This window comes from Protomyctophum bolini (genome assembly GCF_963924005.1).
Source record: "Protomyctophum bolini genome assembly, chromosome: 11".
NCBI lineage: Eukaryota > Metazoa > Chordata > Actinopteri > Myctophiformes > Myctophidae > Protomyctophum > Protomyctophum bolini.
Genome location: NC_137872.1, coordinates 13,680,161 through 13,698,695, shown reverse-complemented (window position 1 = coordinate 13,698,695; position 18,535 = coordinate 13,680,161). Strand labels below are relative to the sequence as shown.

Sequence of the window (18,535 nt, the reverse complement as noted above, 5' to 3'; positions counted from 1 at the left end):
ACGCAGGATGGTTTATTTATCTGAATCAGGATGATTGATCCGCTGATTGCAGATTATTTCCTTGATTGATGTCTATGCGTGTCAGATTTTATATGCTCCCATTTCTTCTTTTCTCACAGGAACGAAGCGAGACCTGAGGGATCCCTCCTTAGTCTCCTTCTGAGGATGCACATCTGGTGAGCTGTCTCACTGGCTTCATTCAATGCCATTTCACACTTTTTCCACACTATGTCAGTTCTTGTTGTGTTCACACAGAATGCTAATCACTAAACGCAGTTGTCATAGTGTGTGATGCAATTCTTTTTTCCGCTCTGCCAATTTAGTCAAAGCAATTACATGCGTATTGACACAGTTCTTCATTGGGTAAATCATTGCATGCAAAATACTAGCCTGGCATGGCCAGACTAATATCATTGCTTATACATATTAGTCTGGAGTCTCTGTGTGCAACTTGCATTTCCAAGGGGAAAATAAAAAAGCCTCTGGTGATAAACAGGCCCCATATTTGCATTCTGGGCCTCGATTAGTACCCCACAACTTAAAAGGCAGGGAAATCAATCACAACCGAATGGACCAGACCATATCTGCTGAGGGCAGATATGTCTGGTTTCCAGGCTATAGCAAACAACTATGTACATTGAGTATTGTGTTGTGTGTACAAAGGACAAAGCCAACATGTTGAACAGTATTGAAGATTAAAGGAGAACACATTCCGTAAGGGTTCCAGTGCACAGTTTCTACATAAAGATGTACATGTCAATCAGGGTCAAGGAAGAGATGTCCGAGTGCATGGGGGTGAGGAAGGAGAGAGGGGCACACAGAGGATGGGTAGGCAGGGAGGAGAGAATGGAGGCCCAATGAGAGTCAAAGGGAACTTGAGTGTCAGGGTTTACACAACGATCAGTAGGTGCTATAAATTTTCTGTAGCGATTGCCAGGCTTAGTGTATTTTAACGCATGTGGTTATCATTTTACTATTTTTATTTTTACGATATAACTATTTTGGGGATTACACTCACAGCTTTTGAGACTGAGGTTAGAATTACAGGAAATGCTTTCAAGCGATTGAGAAATACAACAGATGCCAGATGATTAAGAAATTATGGTTTATTGCTTTGCCAACTTTAAATGAATCCCCCTTACCTCATGTTTGTGTTCTCTTTGTGTGTCTTTCCGGCAGAGCAGACCCCTGCAAGCATCCTTAGTTCCAAGTAACCAGAGACTCTGTGAACAAGAATGCACATGAATGTCCAGACTAGAGGGCCTTATTTGTCCAGTTCTAGTAGTCACAACAAAAGAGCAATCCAGTGGAGGCATATTAGATACAAAGATGAACCACTGAAACACTTTCCAGCACTGCTTATTGATAAACGCATTACCTTTATACAGTATTTTGTTGTTAATCATAGAAATCCCTTAAGGGCTTAATATGAGGGTTTAAAATAAATTGATTTGTGCCTACCAATTAAGCAGCCCCAATTATTTTTGGTTCACTATAGTCTAGTTAATTTTTTTCAAGGCTGTGTAAAGATTCATATCTGATGGATGCTTTCAAAAAAGAAAAAAATCAAATAGTATTGGGTATGGTTGTTTGTTTCTTTAATCTCACATAGTGGCTTAAGTCTTTCTTGTCCCACATGTAGGGACGAAAGGCAAACTAAGTACAGTATATGCAGAGAATGTGTATGACTGTCTATTATGTTTTGAGTTTACAATAGGAACATTAAGACAGTGATTTTTGTAACCCATTTTTGTGTGTCAATTATCTAATGTAATCAGGGGCGCTATACTCCTCTGCCAACCTGGGGAGAGCAACGGGCTGACCTCATGTTTCCCTTAATGCATGAGGAGTCCAAGCCGCTTCTTTTCACCTGACAGGGGGGGATTTCCCTGGTTGGACGTAGCGCGGAAGGAACACATTATTCCAACCAGTTCCTTTCCCCTCCATCAGGTGGCCAGGGGAAGGCAGTAGCCTATAGAGACCAGGGTTACTGCATGTTGTTGTGAGGGTATCTACCCTTCCTAGGGGACACAGGGAGAACATGCAAACTCCACACAGAAAGGCCCTTTTGCCAACCCCACGTGTATGAGCACTGATGGCACGGAGGAGAGAACATGCCCACAGCAGGAATTGAATTTGAACCCAGGACCTTCTAGCTGTGAGGCCTGAGGCGACAGTGCTACCAACTGTGCCACGGTGCCTGATATTATGTGAAGTAATGCATTACATATCGAGTGTGCCATGGCTCCTGAACAGGTCCTTTGCTGGAATGCACAGAGAATAAGTAATATCTGTTGCATCTTAAGACCTATATAGACTTTGTTGTAAGCAAACAATTGCCGAACTGCATGGTCACAATGAATCGCACCACATCGTGTTGTAAGCTTGTAGGCTATATTGACTATTTTCCTTATTTATAAAAACATTGAAAATATTTGTCTATATTGGCATGTCCAAAATAGGGATGCCAGGTTGAAAGTGATAATGATTCATTGTTTATGGTGCAGTTAACTGATTGGCTTGCATTCTTAGCCAATTTGTTCTCCCTCAATAAATATAAACAGTCACGATGCAGTCAAAATGTCTGATGAGTTAACAGCTTAATGTTGGCCCTAGACACAGAGAGAGAGAGAGAGAGAGAGAGAGAGAGAGAGAGAGAGAGAGAGAGAGAGAGAGAGAGAGAGAGAGAGGGGCGTGTTAATTGGCTCCCACAATTTTCTTCTGCCGAACATTGAAAGACTGTAGAAGAGATACAGTAGCTGGCTTTAGATACTACTTTCTTACCAGAGTTGACACAAAAAACCTGGCAGGTGCAGCTGGTTTCTTTTCTATCCATGATGAATTCCTGCTCTGTTCTTTAGCTATATAGAAGTGTCTATTTGTACGTCTCTAAATGTTTTGATGAATTGAACATGGTGGACCCTCTTGTAAGCAAGTGTAATGCTTAATTGGGTCGTCCACTCACAGTTAACAGTCTTTGTATTGAGTTTGTGCTTGAAATGTACTGTAATTCTGCAAACTGTTAATAAATATTTCAATCAATCAAAGCACAAACCTTTACTGTAGCCCTACCTAGTTTAGGCAATTTGAAACTGGCCCCGTAAAATCTGAATCCCCCCCCCACCCACCCTTTTTTACCCTGACTGTATATGTTTCTTTTCCCTTTTGACCTCCTTTATGATGAAATCTGTTCTTTGGATAAATAGAAGTGTATATTTGTACGTCTCAGTTTTTGTATCGAGTTGTGCCGAGTTGTGCAAACTGTTAATAAATACTTATTATATTTCTCCTGTGTCCTTGCTCCTTTCACATTCCCCGTCTGAATAAATACATAAAAGGATGACAGTGTTCTGTGTCCATTGTTGTTATATAGTCTATATATTATAGACTATAATATACACTATATTGACCACTGTGATCTTCTTCATATTCAGAGGGTTGTTTGGGAAACTCATTAAGGACAAAATGACCATGGGCAAAGCCTTCAATGAAATCAGATCACCATTCAGCAGTCACAGGCTCACAATATTACAACATAAGTAAAAGACAAATGGATCTGCTAAAGAATATCTGTGGGGCAGAGAGTGTAGTACTGCACAGCATTACACAAAACATAATCGTATTAAGATCAGGCGGTGAATAATTGTGTTACATGTGTGTTATTTAGTTATTTAGTGACGTAGTACTCAAATCCAGCCGCATCGGTTCCGTCTCTGCGTCGCCTGCAGTTTTACTCAGTCTTGCCTCCGTCTCGAACCAAGAGGAATTTGGTTTTTCCTTGTTTCTCAAAGGTTGCCCACAGCAGCTTTACTTTCAATATAAGGGTGCTATTTAGAGTATGGTTCATTCAACAGAGTGTATCTAGATACCCTATAGCTAGTAGCTACACCAGACTGTGCTAAAGCTGAGTAAAAGCTGACCTATAGGAAACTAGACATGGGTTGTTTGCACTGGACATTGTAACATTGGCTTGTGGGTGTATGTATGAGTTGTGGAGTTAGGGGTCATAAATGCATTATTATTATTATTATTCTTAATTTACATCATTGACTTTATTTGCTTAAAAGGCCAGATGTTTTAACATGGAAAAAAACTGCCATTCTCATCCCCACTGTTTCATGAATCATGATATAATATGTTTTACATGAACAGGCCTACCTGTTTTAGATTCCCTAGTTTCTCAAATATCAAAAATGCTTCTAAAAATTTTGACATTGTTTAATTGACTAATGTCTCAAATCAATTCTAAGTTGTTCTGGTCAGAAGCCTCTCCACTCCAGCGCTCGCAGCATTGCTCTGAAAAGTCTGCAAAGCCTGTTGAGTGGTCATGAAGTGCAGGATAAACAGAGAAACTCACTTAGCTAGGATTTCTGTGGATTTGTTTTTATTCATGGCAGGTTGGTTTACTTTATCTGAATCCAGGTGATATATGCACTGATTGCCAATTATTTCCTTACATGATTGATTTCTATGCATATACCTTCCCATTTCTCCCTTTCTCACGGGAATAAAGTGAGACCTGAGTAATCCCTCTTCATCTCCGAAGATACACATCTGGTGAGCTGTCTCACTGGCTTCATTCGATGCCATATTATTAAGCAGATGCCAGATGATTAAAAAATATTGTTTATTGCTTTGCCAACATTCTCTTTCTGTGTCTTTCCCACAAACCTCTGCCAGAATTATCTGTGCTTTTTGGGTGAAGACTCTGTCCTGCAAAGAACGAATATAGGGCCCTGAGCCCTCAGAACCCCCATCTTCAATATCAAAGGAGTGAACAGGGCCTCTAGAAATTAGGGTTGTTAAAACGACTAAACGTCTCAAATAAACTCTCTAAATGTTGCAGTTTAGAGGCTCTACCACTCTGCAGCTAGAGCTAGGTCTGACTCTAAAGACTAAAACGTCTGCAAAGCCTGTTAAGTGGTCCTGAAGAGGGGGATGAATTGAAGGAGAAGCGGAGCTGTGATATGTCTTGTTTAGGACTACCCTAGCCTAGACTCTTGTCTAGGATAAACTCTATTCATGAAAGAAATAAGCAAACTGAGATGCCACCCTGTGGCGGGTTTGAAAACAAATGACCAATAACTCAAGTCTCAACATTGTTTTTGAAAAATAAATAATAAACGAGCAGTTAAAAAAAAAATACATTTAAATAGCCTAACTTGTCTGTGCTGTGAGAGTGGAAATGTGGAATTCTCAAGCAAAGGTCTCGAGTGAAGTCTGGTAATCCGGTCTGCCCAGATTCTTAGAACTACGTGACCCAGAATGCAACAGAAAATTGTAAACAAGGAACAAGGAACACCACGGTCGACGTGAGGCTTGCGCCAAATGCGTGAATCTATTGTACGTCCGAGGCCAAATCACGCTAATTACACAAACTTGTGTAATTAGCGTGGAATAAGGAGGTGGTAAACATCAACCTGAAACTTACCGCGGGCGCTTATAATTTATCACAAACTATTGGACGTAACAACTGTGCAGTGTGAGGTTTAATGTAACAGCCACCGTTAGCTAGCATTAATTTAAAGCCGGTTTTAAGACTTGTGTTAAAACCCATCAATGGATAAAACACCAGAAGATGACACTGATCGCCCAATCTACTCGGAAACGAGACTAACGTCATAATAAGGAATCTGGACGCCCTATGGCCGCAGGAGTGCGGTTACCAAGGGGACGGGGGACGCTGAATCTGATTTGAATGCTTGCAGCAGAGATTCAGCATGGTAAATCGTCAAGTCATACTTTATTAAACAGCTAATGTCTCTTTGATGTGTATTTTTTTTATCATGATCCGTTTAATTGGCATTATTATTATATTAGAGTTTTACATCCGTTTGCTGTACTTTATTCTTAACTTATGATTAATTGAAAATGGTGGATGATCTTGTAAACCCTCCTGTGTTGCTTTATGGATGTCGTCCACTCACAGTTAACAGTTTTTGTATCGAGTTGTGCTTGAAATGTACTGCAATTCTGCAAACTGTTAATAAATACTTCAATCAATCAAACTGTGGATGACTGCATATTTGTCGATATCCTCAATATTCTTTTCCTTTTTTCACATTATTTGCAGGCTTCAAAGCAGAACAGCAAACCCTTCAAGGGTAAGTTTGAGTGTTAATTTATACCTTCACATGAAGATAATCATGTGACCACAGCACAGAAAATATAATATATATATGACCATGTGTCCCCCAGGTTCAGAAGATGACCTTTTATTTGATGACCTGATTGTGGATAGTAGTAAGTAAACACAGTGCTGCATATTCAGTTATTGACTTACCAGTATGTCTTAGAAATACCATGTTTGTCAGTGTTGTCATACTACACTACATCTATCTATGTCATGGATTACTATATGCCATCTTCTTTCAATTATTCATTAATCAGAATCGAGGGAAAATCCAACCCGTAGAGGACCAATAAACCAGTAAGTAAAAGAAAATAAAGTACCACAGTATTGTGCACAACCAATTGCCATTACTGTCCCAGTCTGACTTGAAAGGTATTTCGTTCTCTAGGAGGTCATCTGTCAACTTCTTCAGTGAATTAGCCGAGGAAGCAGCAAGGGATACTGGCGATTTTGAGGTAACACTGGGAATGGGTTCTTCTTTCCATTAGGAAAGTGTGGACCTCAGAGCTGTATTTTAGGCCTGCAAGCAACTATTGCTTATTTTTTTAGCGATTATTCTATGAAATAGTTTTTTATAATTAATCGAATAATCGAGAAGTGTGTTATTTGTTGCAGAGCTAATCATGCATTTTAGAAATGGTTTGCCTATAATAGGGATCAGCTATTAATTGATTATTTTATTCAATGAACAATTATCAATTTATTTTTTATTCGATTAAGTTAGCTGTTGCACCCCTACTATGTTTCAGGTTGAATTCTTATTGAGTCTTGATTTGTGTTCATGTCCAATTCAATGAAAAACACAGGACTTCAACAAGAAATATGTATTATACTGTACACATTATGCATAATGACAATTTCTGCTTCATTCTCACATTTTCCTGCCAGGACTCTGATGTCTCGGAGGCAGATCCAAATGATATACTGAAGACCCTAAAGGTAATCATGAAACTTTAGGTGACTATTAATTGTCGGACAAATGATTGCGATTATCATTGGCATTGAACATTGGAACAAATAAATAGAAACAATATCTTTGTTTACCATTTAGGCTTTATAAACAAATATTGGACAGAACAGACGAATGACTGACAATGATCGGAACCAATCATCAAAATGAATAATGTTCTATGGGCAAAACAAACTATGCATTAAATTATTTTGTAATCTCACAATACGCTGCCTCGCAACAAGTTGTGAACTTCTAGATCAGCTACTGCTACTGTTTTTTATTTATTTAATTTGTACAGATGGATCAGATTATCCCAAATAATTGCGATGATGTAATATTTGTGATAGGACTAACTGCTCTTCAGTGGCCTACACATGTTCACCCACATGCACTGATGTGTTTGTCTTTGTGCAGGACCTGGATGAGATGGATGCTGATTTGTTTGGCCCAAAGAAAAAGCCTAGTTCAGCCCCTGCAAAGTCCCTAGGGAATGGTGGACCTAAAATTGATCTGCCCAAATTTGACAGTAAGTTCAAACCCAGAGGAACAAGTTTCACTCTGCAATACTATGTTCTACCAGACCCAATTTTTTTACCATAATAGCGTAACTATTTTCCAGTGACTCTGAGCTGTGTTGTGCCTCTACTCTTTAACCACTTAGACCCGGCATAATTAGTTGTCCCCTATAGGGCTCTGTAGCAGGTCCGCTCATTATTTCCCCCTACACCAAATCTCTGCACGGAAAATAGCCAAAAGCAAATGTTGCTAAATGTTGAATTTTCAATATTCTGTTGTTCTATACATATTCTATCTACAATGCAAACTACCAAGTGGCTAGAAAGGTGTACAGAATAGTTTGGGAACTTTTATGTGTTCCAGTATGACAGATTCAAGTCAACTTCACGGAAGTTAAGTTGACTAGAGATCTCCATGTCTTGAAGCTATTGAGCTCATCCATACCAGGGCTGGCTGTTTTTCTTAGTAACAGTTAAAAAACTGAGCTGTGTTTCCCTTCACCCAGATGAAACCACATTGAAAGAGAACAAGCCGAGTTCTGTGGCCACATCACCAGCACGGGGCTACAAGAAGTTCACCTTTAACGGTGAGTGAACTGGGGCTGTAATGAGCAATTCAACTCTCAACAGAAAATGTATCGAATTACATTTTAGTAATAAAAGTAGTGCTGTAAATATTACATCTACAGCAAAATGTGAATGTTTGTCGTTGTGCTGGATAAAATGTAAGATATTACAAGATGTCTGTTTCGGTTCAGATAACTTGTGCTGAGCCCAATATTTTCACATGGTACTTACTTACTTTTAGAGTTAGACTATATTTACATACTGTATGTTTTACCAGAACTAGCATAATGATTACCGGAAAACACGTAAATATCAGTTTTGAAAGTTATTTATTATCAGGCTATAAGAAAAGTAATGGTGGGCACAATTAAAGATTTAAATTATCTGCCAGCCTGTGGACGCAGGCAAACAGATTATCATAACATACTTAAGTTCCTGACCTGTACACAGAACTAGATGACCCCTTGGTTGACCCGCTTGCTGACCTACCGGATGAAACCAAGACTGAACCTAAAATCAGAATGCAGAAGACTCCACTTGAGAAATCCATATTATCTCCTTCATTATCCCCTACCATAAAGAATGAGGAAATAGGTGGGTCCTGTATATTTGGTGTATTTCAAGAGGAACCATCTTCGGTGCTGAAACGTAGCCTCTGACATAACATTATGTCCGCATTGTAGCTCCTGGACCTCCGGCGAACACGGCAAAGAAACGAGAGGAGCTTACGTTTGACGACGATGACATAATGAGTCAACTGGGGTTTGACCACACAAAAGACGGTCCCAAAAAGGAGGAGGCTGCACCTAGTCCTAGGCCCATCCGGGAAAGGTAACATTTAATTTCATTGGATGGATGGATAAAACCACCATTAGACAGCCATTGGGAACAATAACATGAGAGAGATAATAATTCCTCATGTCTGTCTATAGTGGTGAGCGCGTGCAGAGAGCTCGCACCAGGCTTGATGAGATTCTGGAACGTGGGACGTCTCCTCGCCACCTTGACCGGCCACCCACGGCAGAGAGAAAAGAATTGCCTCAGCCTCTGGAGAAGAAGGAGCAGGAGAGAACCTCCAATACTAAAGCTGATGGAAAACCTACAGAGCCATTTGTAGAAGACGACCTCACATTTGGTTCCTATCAACCCACTTTGGGATCCACTCCAGAGGGACGCCGCTCGCGCAGGCAGTCTGTCAGGTTGGTTGTGAAGTCAAGCTTCAGGTCTTTATATATATATATATATATATATATATATATATATATATATATATATATATATATATATATATACATACACACACACACACACATACATACACTCACCGGCCACTATATTAGGTCTGCCTGTCCAGCTGCACATTTATGTAAAGTTGTACTGCCAATTACATCGCATCAACTCTCATTTAGGCATGCACGCATCATGAATGGGGAAGAAAGATAACTGACTGATTAGAAATTGCATTCCTAATAATAAAGTGGCCGGTAAGTGAGATTGCAGATATTTAAGTAGAGCACATCTTACCTCCTCATTGTATAATAACAAGTGAACAGTGTATGTGTGTGTTTTGAGTGAAAGGTTCACAACATGTAATGATTCTCTCAGGTTCTCCACAGAAGATGTCAGTGTCTCTGCTCCAGAGAAGAACCCCAAACCTTCCACCCCTGCATCGGCCACCAACCCTACCCCAACCCATCCACGCTCTGCAGCTGACTGGCTCAGTCTCAAAGCAAGCGACGATGATGACTTTAAATATCCAGAGGAAGACGTCAAAGAGCCAAAGAACGTACTGGAGTTGCCAAAACCGCCATCCTCTCCTTTCGAAGAACGGGTAGCTTCCGTGTCTGGTATTTGCACCACAGCAGCAGTGAAAATGGCAGTAGCAACCGCAGCTGAACCCAACGCCTCCAAACCCAGCCAGCCGGAGGTTCCCATGGGTCAGAAGACAGACGACCAAGAGGTTGAAGATGACTGGCTAACCAGAGCACGGATGAGCAGGAAGAAGGCTGTTGTGGCCTCAAGCTCAGAGGTCCGACAGCCAAAGCAGGAAGACTCCCCGAGCCTCAGTGAAGAGGTAGAAATGACATTCTCAAAATGAGAGCATCCATTCGATGTTGTTCAATTCTTGACTTATTTCTTCTTTCCACCAAAGTTGCTGCAGTCGTCATCCCTAGGGGGCGCTGTGGACAGAGACTACCTGCAGAGACGAAAGGAGAAGGAGCAGCAATCTGGAGATGTGCAGGCTCGCATCATCCAGCTGGAGGGACAGGTGTGTACATGGCCAGACCGGGACAGCAAACATGCTTCAATGCCTGTCCATTATTCATAGCAATCTCAATAATTTTCATTAGTGATGAATCTTTCATGGATTAAAGTTCTCAGTCACCACGAATGTCTATGGGAGCATGTTGCACAGTGAAAATCGGCAATTTCTGTTTAAGTAAACAAAACACTGAGGAGCAATGCTGTTGTGCAGACTTGTATTCTTTTAAACTGACATTCAGTTTCAAGCACCAGCAACAAACTGGTTGTGCACAACCCACTGTTTTGACCATTGAAAATAGCCTGTCAGTTGTTATTATTGTGGTTGCTATAGGCAACACACTATTGTTCTCTGTCCGAGATTTTTTGAACCTGCTTTTTGTTCACTTTTGCACAACAGACAAGTGAAGCTTTTGGTCATGCTTCAGCTTCACACACTGTTGTCACTGTTCCATAAAATCCTAATGGTCTCGGATTGTGAGCTCTTCACCTGGTTTGCAGTATGTAGAACAGCAGGAACAACATTAATAATATAGTAATAATAATAGTACATATTTTGCTAATTGTTTAGGAAATAGCACTAGTGTGTGCGCGTTACACACAAATTACGCACATTAGGACTTGCAATGGGCATACAATATTTCAGTTGTGAGATTTGCTTTAATCTTGTCTATTGGGAATATTCGTCACAAAGACACTGACATAGAATGTGTTTATTGTGCAGTCCTCGACCTCAACTGAGTGGACCTCTTTTTTCCTCTGAAAATGTCATGTACTGTTGTATCAGATGCTAGCCTCACTAGGGACATCATGTACATCTGTTGTTTATCTTGTCCAGGTGAAAACGCTACAGCTGGAGCGAGAACAGAGCCAGATGCTGCTGGAAAGCGTTCAGAAGAGACACAAACAGGACACGGAACTCATGGAGAACGCGCATAAGTATGAGTTCACTGCTGGACTCGGTTTAGATTAGAACTTAACGCTTAACCATTTATGCCCCGTTCAAAATGTTCAAAATAGCCAATTACCGGTACTACGCATTGTGAGCTTATAGACTGCCTATTTTTTAAATCATAAGTGCCGTGTTTAACAATACTTAATTACTGGTTCTAGTCAAACCACACAGTTTGTGTGTGTTTCTATGCATGCGTGTTCGCCCACATGCAGAAAAAACACACGCGGGTACTTCATGAACATTCTTAACATATATAATAATTATGCAAATGTCCCCCATGCTGGCTCGCATTGCATACAAGCTTGAAGCATAAATATTTCTCTGTGTTTCAAGGGCTCGCGCAAAGCTGCTCGAGGAAAAGGCTGCCCAGCGGGAGGAGCTGGCGCACCAGGAGTGTGAGGACCTAATGGAACGCCTGGCCATGGTCACACAGCTGTCCGAGCAGGAGCGCTCGGAGCTGCAGGCTCAGCACCAGCGCAGACTGGCCCAGGCTCAACAGGACAGAGACTGTGAGGTGGAGAGACTCAGGGACCTACAGAGGTACATTGCGGACAACTGTACTGTCCATTTTACTGACATACACTCTTCTTTTAGGGCTGCAACTAAAGATTATTTTCATAATCATGTAAGCTGTTGATAATGTTTTGTTTATTTGGTTCAGCTGCACAATTAATTTAGAGTAGACCATAATGTGACAGTGAAATAATAATAAATTACAAAAAGATGGTGAATGCTCTTACACGTTATCTGAATCTAGACATTTGAAAATGGTTTGATGCTGGGGTGCCTAGTGGCTCAGACAGTTAGTGAACCAACCATATGGTCACTGTAGGCCAGAAACCTTGTATCTTCATATTCAACTTAGTTTTTTTCCCCAGTAAATGAATGCATGCCCTACTTCTGTGTGTCACGCAAAAGTAGCAACAAATAGCTGACCTACAAAAAGGAATCCAACTGTTTTTGAAACATTTAGAAAGTTTAAGCGGTTGTGCGTATGCGTGTGTCTGTCTCTCTGTAATATTGAACAAAGACACCAACTACATATTGGTGTAGTTGTAAATAGCAAATATTAGAAATATTTACATTGAACCGTCAATTCGATTACCATTTTATTTGATTAATTTTCTGTCAGTCAATGAATGTGCCATATGGTTGCTATATAAATTCAGTTTAATGCTTCAGAAAGTCAATACTACAGTGTATGTAAACCATAAATACATTTTGTGAACATGGACTTAATTTGTGTTGTATTTGTATTATTCTCCTTGTTTGTCTGACAGGAAGTCCATCTTGGAGATGAAGAAGGACTATGCAGAGCAAGTTCAGAGACTGAAGAGGTTGAAGGATGAGGAGATTGATGCAGTCACCAGTGCAACATCACAGACCAGGTTAGAGGTTAAGTCCAGGCTTTTAGAGAGGCTTTATTGAAATATCAGTACGTGGATGAAAACAGATGGGGGCGCCAAAGTCACCATAATCACGCTATGCATGCATACAAAGCAGGCACCTATAACCTAATTTAACCATGTACATGGCATGGGTGAATCCTGTTATATCTTCTAATCAATTATTTTCTGTCCAAATGTAAAATCAAATAATCCTTTAAGTTTCAAACATCAAATGAAAATAACCAAAATCCAACAAAACACTTCAAACATTTCAAACAATAAACTCACCAATTCAGTTCAAGTTCTACAGCTCATCCAGCTCATCAGTTCTGTTCACCAGTGTGTATTTGGAGGTCTAAAACCATTAATATAAAAGCATTAATATAATGCTTTGTAATGAAGAGTAAAATGGTAAAAAATGTTTGTAGAAGAAGGGCTACAGACCTGCCACAGGCAGTGACATGCACCTCACTGACTGAGACAAAAGTGCTGTGCTTTATACTAGGGTGTGGTGATGATTGCTGATTCTAAACTGGTGTGACTGAGTGAGTGATCGGTGTGATGAGCTGTGAACTGATGCAGACGGTACCATGACCATACAAATGCATGTGTACTGATGCAGATGGTACCGTGACCATACTGTACAAATAAATACAGAGATACAATTATAAACCTGGGTTACACAACCCCAACTCAACGAGCTGCTAATGCATTACTCTTCCTATTACACTGCATGCTTTAATATCAGTCATTCCAAATAAAATTACAGACTAGCAAGTTATGTTTATCCTTTTAAGACATTTGCCTGGCTTGTATTAATTTCATATGGGGTTATATTGTTTGTATATGTTTGTTTGCTTATGTTAAAGTTTTATTCATATATAAAAGTTATTAATTTTGTATATAATAGAGATTCTATTGTGACTGCAATTATGTTGATTATGAGATTTGTGTAACATTGCTACATACTACATGCACTTTGGCATCAGGTCTCTGGTGGTGGTGATAGAGCAGATGGAGCAGTTCTCCCAGCGATTGGGGCACATATCTTCTCGAGTGGAGAGCACTCACGAGCACACTGCCCAAGGCCTGGAGCAGGGTGCACGGCAGAGGGACGAGCAACTTCGAGGTGCGCGCACACACACACACACACACACACACAGTTGTAATGGACAGCGTGTCGTGTGTTTGAGGTTTGACAACCTTTGCTGCATGTCTCTCACCTTCTCTCCACTTCTCTGGTCAGTAAAGGCAGAAAAGCTAAAAAAACGAATCTTTAAAAAAGAAAAGAAAGTTGTATTGGACAATGGACATACACAATAGGATCACACCACTGGCAGAACAAGTCAACACCGGGCCGGGAAGGCAGCGTGCACAATTGGCTCCCTGAACCAACCCAATTTCACCAGCACAAGACAAATACAACTAGATGTTGTGAGCAGTTAGCACACTATTTACTCTACCACTTACTGGTCAATGTCATTCATGTGAGAGTCTGCTAAATGCTTAAATGAACATGAGCCTCGGTCATGTCAACTCCCTCCTTATTGGCCTCCTGGTATGCACTTAAGCCCATCCAACTGTTCCAGAATACCGCATGCCTGTGGTCTTCAAATTCCCAACATTTTCACGTCTCCCCCTTTTAAGTTCCCTTCATTGGCTTTCACCTGTTGCCCACAAACAGTATAAAACACTGGTGTTTTATACTGAAACCAAGAATCAGAAGAATCCATTCATTGCCAAACCAAATATGTGCATTGCTCATTTTATATTAATTTAAATATTTTGAGTGTCCCGACTGAAATTCCAAACTGTATATGTCTCGATGTGTGTTTTTAGTAATGCAGGACCGCCTTGACCAGCAGCAAAGAGCCATGGTGGAGGAGAGATCCCGACTCAAAGAGCTCATAGCCAGGATGGACACTCAACTGGCAGAGCAGCAGCGGCAACTGGAGAAGGTCAGGTTCTGAGAAGAAGTTAATGAAAAGTCTAAGTAATCCTGTTGTGGTAGAAGGCGCTGTAATGGGTGTCCATCTTTAAAACAACTCCTCACATGGTTTTGCCTTTCTTTTAGCATTGTTTACCTGTGCTTTTTCTACCTGAACCAAATGTCAAGAAAAGGTGAATAACATCCAATCAGAACCACAATACGTCATTATAGTTTGTGTCAGTTAGCAATACATTATAGTACGGCACACTATGGCACGCCGTTTTTCATCATTTTTGAGGATTTGAAAAAATGAAAAAAACGATGGGTTATAGCCCATGTTTTTTGAAATTTTGAAAAAAAAAGTTAGCCTTGTTTCTCATCATTTTGGACCGTGGGCTATAGCCCATATCGTACGGCATACTATGGCACGCCGTTTTTCATCATTTTTCATCATAAATGTAGACGTCTAAATGTAGACGTCTAAATGTGTACGTCTAAATGTAGACGTCTAAATGTGTACGTCTTCTCTTATGGGGGTCCCTGGCATATCTTTTCAAATGGGGGTCCACGGGCTAAGTAGTGTCAATTTGGGGGTCCTTGACATGAAAAAGTTTGGGAACCACTGCTTTAAACACTTTAGCACTTTATGAACATGAACAAAATAGATGGGTCCCCCCTGGAACTCCCTCAGGTACCCCTGGGGGTCCCCGGACCCCACTTTGGGAACCACTGCATTATATACCAGTACTAACACATTTACTTTAATGAAATAAAAGATGTAGACCACATACAGGCACATTCACATGTACGCATGTGCGTGCGTGCGCACACACAATCACTGAACCTTACATATTTGTTTTTCAGGAACGCTGGAGGGTCACATCAGAGCAAGCCAAGGCGGAGTCTGCACTTAGAGGCCTGGAAGAGGAGAAGCGTTCCATGACTTCGCACATAAACATGGAACGGGAGGAGCTGGAACGAGCTAAGGTTAACCTCTTAAACCTTGCTGACAAAATGTTTTTAAATTGTCAAAGGTTTTCAAAAATAGCTATCAAATCTACAATCTCACAATGCATCACATCATGACGTGTTGTCAGCTTGTATATTTGCTATTTGTAACAATGTATGACCTGTAATGACATTCCCAAAATGGGGATGCCAAGTTGAAAGTGGTTATGGAGGACTACAGACAGTAGTCAGTAGTCGCTAATGCCTTTACATTGTTTACTTGTCACAATGACCCTTTCAACATTGGAAAATAGCACATTTTCGACTGAACGTGCAGACATGGTCAAGCGAAAGGGTTATGTGATGCAACATTTTTGCTTTTGTAAATGTCTGTATGAACACAATACATACATGTCTAAGCGTTTGCACTCATCAATTTACCCTCATTTCACTTCCATCCGTCAGAGTGCATTGCTGGAGGAACAGCAGTCAGTGATGCAGCACTGCGCAGAGGAGAGGAGGAAGCTGACCACCGAGTGGAGTCACTTCCATGCCCAGGAGAAGCAGAGGCTGGAGAGAGTTGAGCGGGAGGCCAGCAGGGCCATGGAGAGAGACGCCCACAGAGAGGGCAACATTATCAGCTTGGCACAGGTCTGTTTCGCTGCAGAAGTAACCCGAGCCAATTCAGCAGAATGGTTTTATACCACTGCCTCAAATGCTGCAATCATTAACGGTCACTCTCTTCCTCCAGGAACAAGCAGACCTGAGACTTCGTGCCATTGAGCTCAAACCGAAAGAGGAGGCTGCGTTGCGGGAGCGAGAGACCCTGGACAAACAGAGGGAGGAACTGGAGAGAGAGAAAGAGAGATTAAGCGGTACAGCTCTGAGACTCAAGACACGTGCACATGAGGTGGAGGCCTTCAGCAAGGTAAAACCCCAACATGTAATGAGTTAGGAAATGAATTGTGTATATCTAGGAATGTCATATTCCTGCACTTATAAGGCCTATTCATAGTCTGGATTTTTGGTGGGGAGGTGACCACCGGAGCTGTAATAACGTGGAGCGGTGGTGAGTAAAAACAGAGAGAAGGGCTGGGGTGACGTCATGTTGTAGTTGCAGAGGTCACCTCACCACCGATAAATCAGACTATAAATAACGCTTTTTAGATACAGTAGACCAGTGTTATCGCTAAACACATTATTTGTGTTTGTAGCTAGCTGCAGAAAAGTATGAGGAGGGTGAGCAGGCCTTGCAGGAGGCAAGGCGTGTGGAGACTGAACACCAGGCCAGGCTTAAAAGTATCCACACCCAAATCGAGAGGCTGAGGCAACAGGAGCAGCAACTTCATCAGGTCTGTATTGTATGTTATATAATTGATACACTGGATCCATTTTGCACTGTAGTACTAGCATCCTGTTTCTTTTTGCAGGAGCGATTAAGGATGACTGATATCCGGAGGGAAAAGTTGAGACAGACTGTTCCTCTCACCTCACTGCCACAACCAATTCCACCCTTGTTCACAGGTGAAGGAAATTCATAGCAACTCTGCTTCCAGGGGTCTCAAAGTGCCCATTTCCAGACCCCTGAATTGCTACTTATTTTCAAATTTGAACTATGAAATAGCCTGTGGGTTTGTATATCAGGCAAGTAGCCAATACTTTATTTGTATCACCAGACTTCAGTCTAGTGCTGCCAAATCCTCTGCTGACATCTACTGTGAATGATCCCAACACCAACTCCATCCCTGGATCCCCGGAGTTTCAGGCTAGACTGGCTCTGCTCAGGCACACTGCAGAGAAGGTGACTATTTGAGCTTACAGAAAAACATTCAAACATCTTTACTTCATAATATATGTCCTAACGCCGTTTCTTTCTGTAGGACCGTGACTACCTGCAGGACGAACAGTTCTTCTTGGACACGCTTAAGAGCACATCTTACAGTTCAGATTTCCACACAGCATGACTAAAGGATCTCCACTATAACCCATTTTACTTGAACATGAAATCAAAGTGTAATTAATTTGTATATACCATAACTGTCCAATAATTTGAAAACATTTTTGAAGAGATATTTTTATTTATGTATTAAGAGTGGCCAATAATTTTTTTTCTTCCCCACACACATTTCTGTAATCACTGCCGTTAGCCTACTGACTCACCTGCCAGTGAGGAGACCCCACCAGGTAGACATAGACTAGAGCCTTCGTACTATTCCTCCCGTCCAACACTACTGTACCTGTACCTTTACATAGAACCACTGCCATGTCCGAAGCAGCAACTGGTACAGATTGCCGCCACAATGCTTTAACTTTCAACGATGCATGGAATCTGTGCAATACAAAGTATTAAACTTGCCTATGATGATTAAACACATTTTGTTACAGTAACAAACAAAAGGGTTTGAATCTTTATATAACCTGCTTCATTTCAATTGAAATATGACCATCGTAAATTTGTAATTTGAGTGTTCCACATGCAATCACCCTGACCTTTTCAAACACCATTTTCTCTTTTTGCAAATTAGATAAACCGATGTTTCCTGAATCAGAAACTCTTTCAGTCTATTGAAAGCATCCAAATGGCCTTCTACATTAAATGCAGTCTTGCACTTTGCCAGGAGAGGTCACTAGCGTCAAATTAACCCATTTGACAAAGTAACTTCATAACACGCTTCATTATTTGCCATCACTTCAAGTCTAGCTGAAAAAAATATAGCTTTGCCTTCTGGCCTATAGGGCTGTCCTGATCAAGCTCGATTGTCATACAAATGTAAAACACTGGGCAGACTAACAAAACCAGTAACCATCAGAACTGTCCAGGGGCTAAACAGGCCAATTAATTTACTTTCAAGGTAAACCATTTTAATAAAATAAATATTAAAATG

The 18,535-nt window shown here is 40.9% G+C and overlaps 2 protein-coding genes across 2 annotated transcripts in view; one reads left to right on the top strand and one right to left on the bottom strand.

Annotated features, from left to right (window-relative positions):
* Window positions 1-18,535, bottom strand: part of LOC308323678 (large ribosomal subunit protein uL30-like) — a 192,497-nt gene that overhangs the window by 163,855 nt on the left and 10,107 nt on the right. The window lies entirely within an intron of this gene.
* Window positions 5,327-18,004, top strand: fbf1 (Fas binding factor 1). The gene is made up of 25 exons (XM_080775719.1): window positions 5,327-5,723; window positions 6,074-6,104; window positions 6,199-6,243; window positions 6,391-6,430; window positions 6,522-6,588; window positions 7,022-7,072; window positions 7,500-7,611; window positions 8,107-8,187; window positions 8,618-8,761; window positions 8,851-8,998; window positions 9,100-9,366; window positions 9,773-10,241; window positions 10,320-10,436; window positions 11,268-11,368; window positions 11,718-11,924; window positions 12,665-12,772; window positions 13,762-13,901; window positions 14,612-14,730; window positions 15,567-15,689; window positions 16,116-16,301; window positions 16,402-16,578; window positions 16,865-17,002; window positions 17,081-17,174; window positions 17,327-17,451; window positions 17,531-18,004. The coding sequence occupies exons 1-25, from the start codon at window positions 5,721-5,723 to the stop codon at window positions 17,612-17,614; spliced, it is 3,177 nt and encodes a 1,058-aa protein (XP_080631845.1). The 5' UTR covers window positions 5,327-5,720; the 3' UTR covers window positions 17,615-18,004.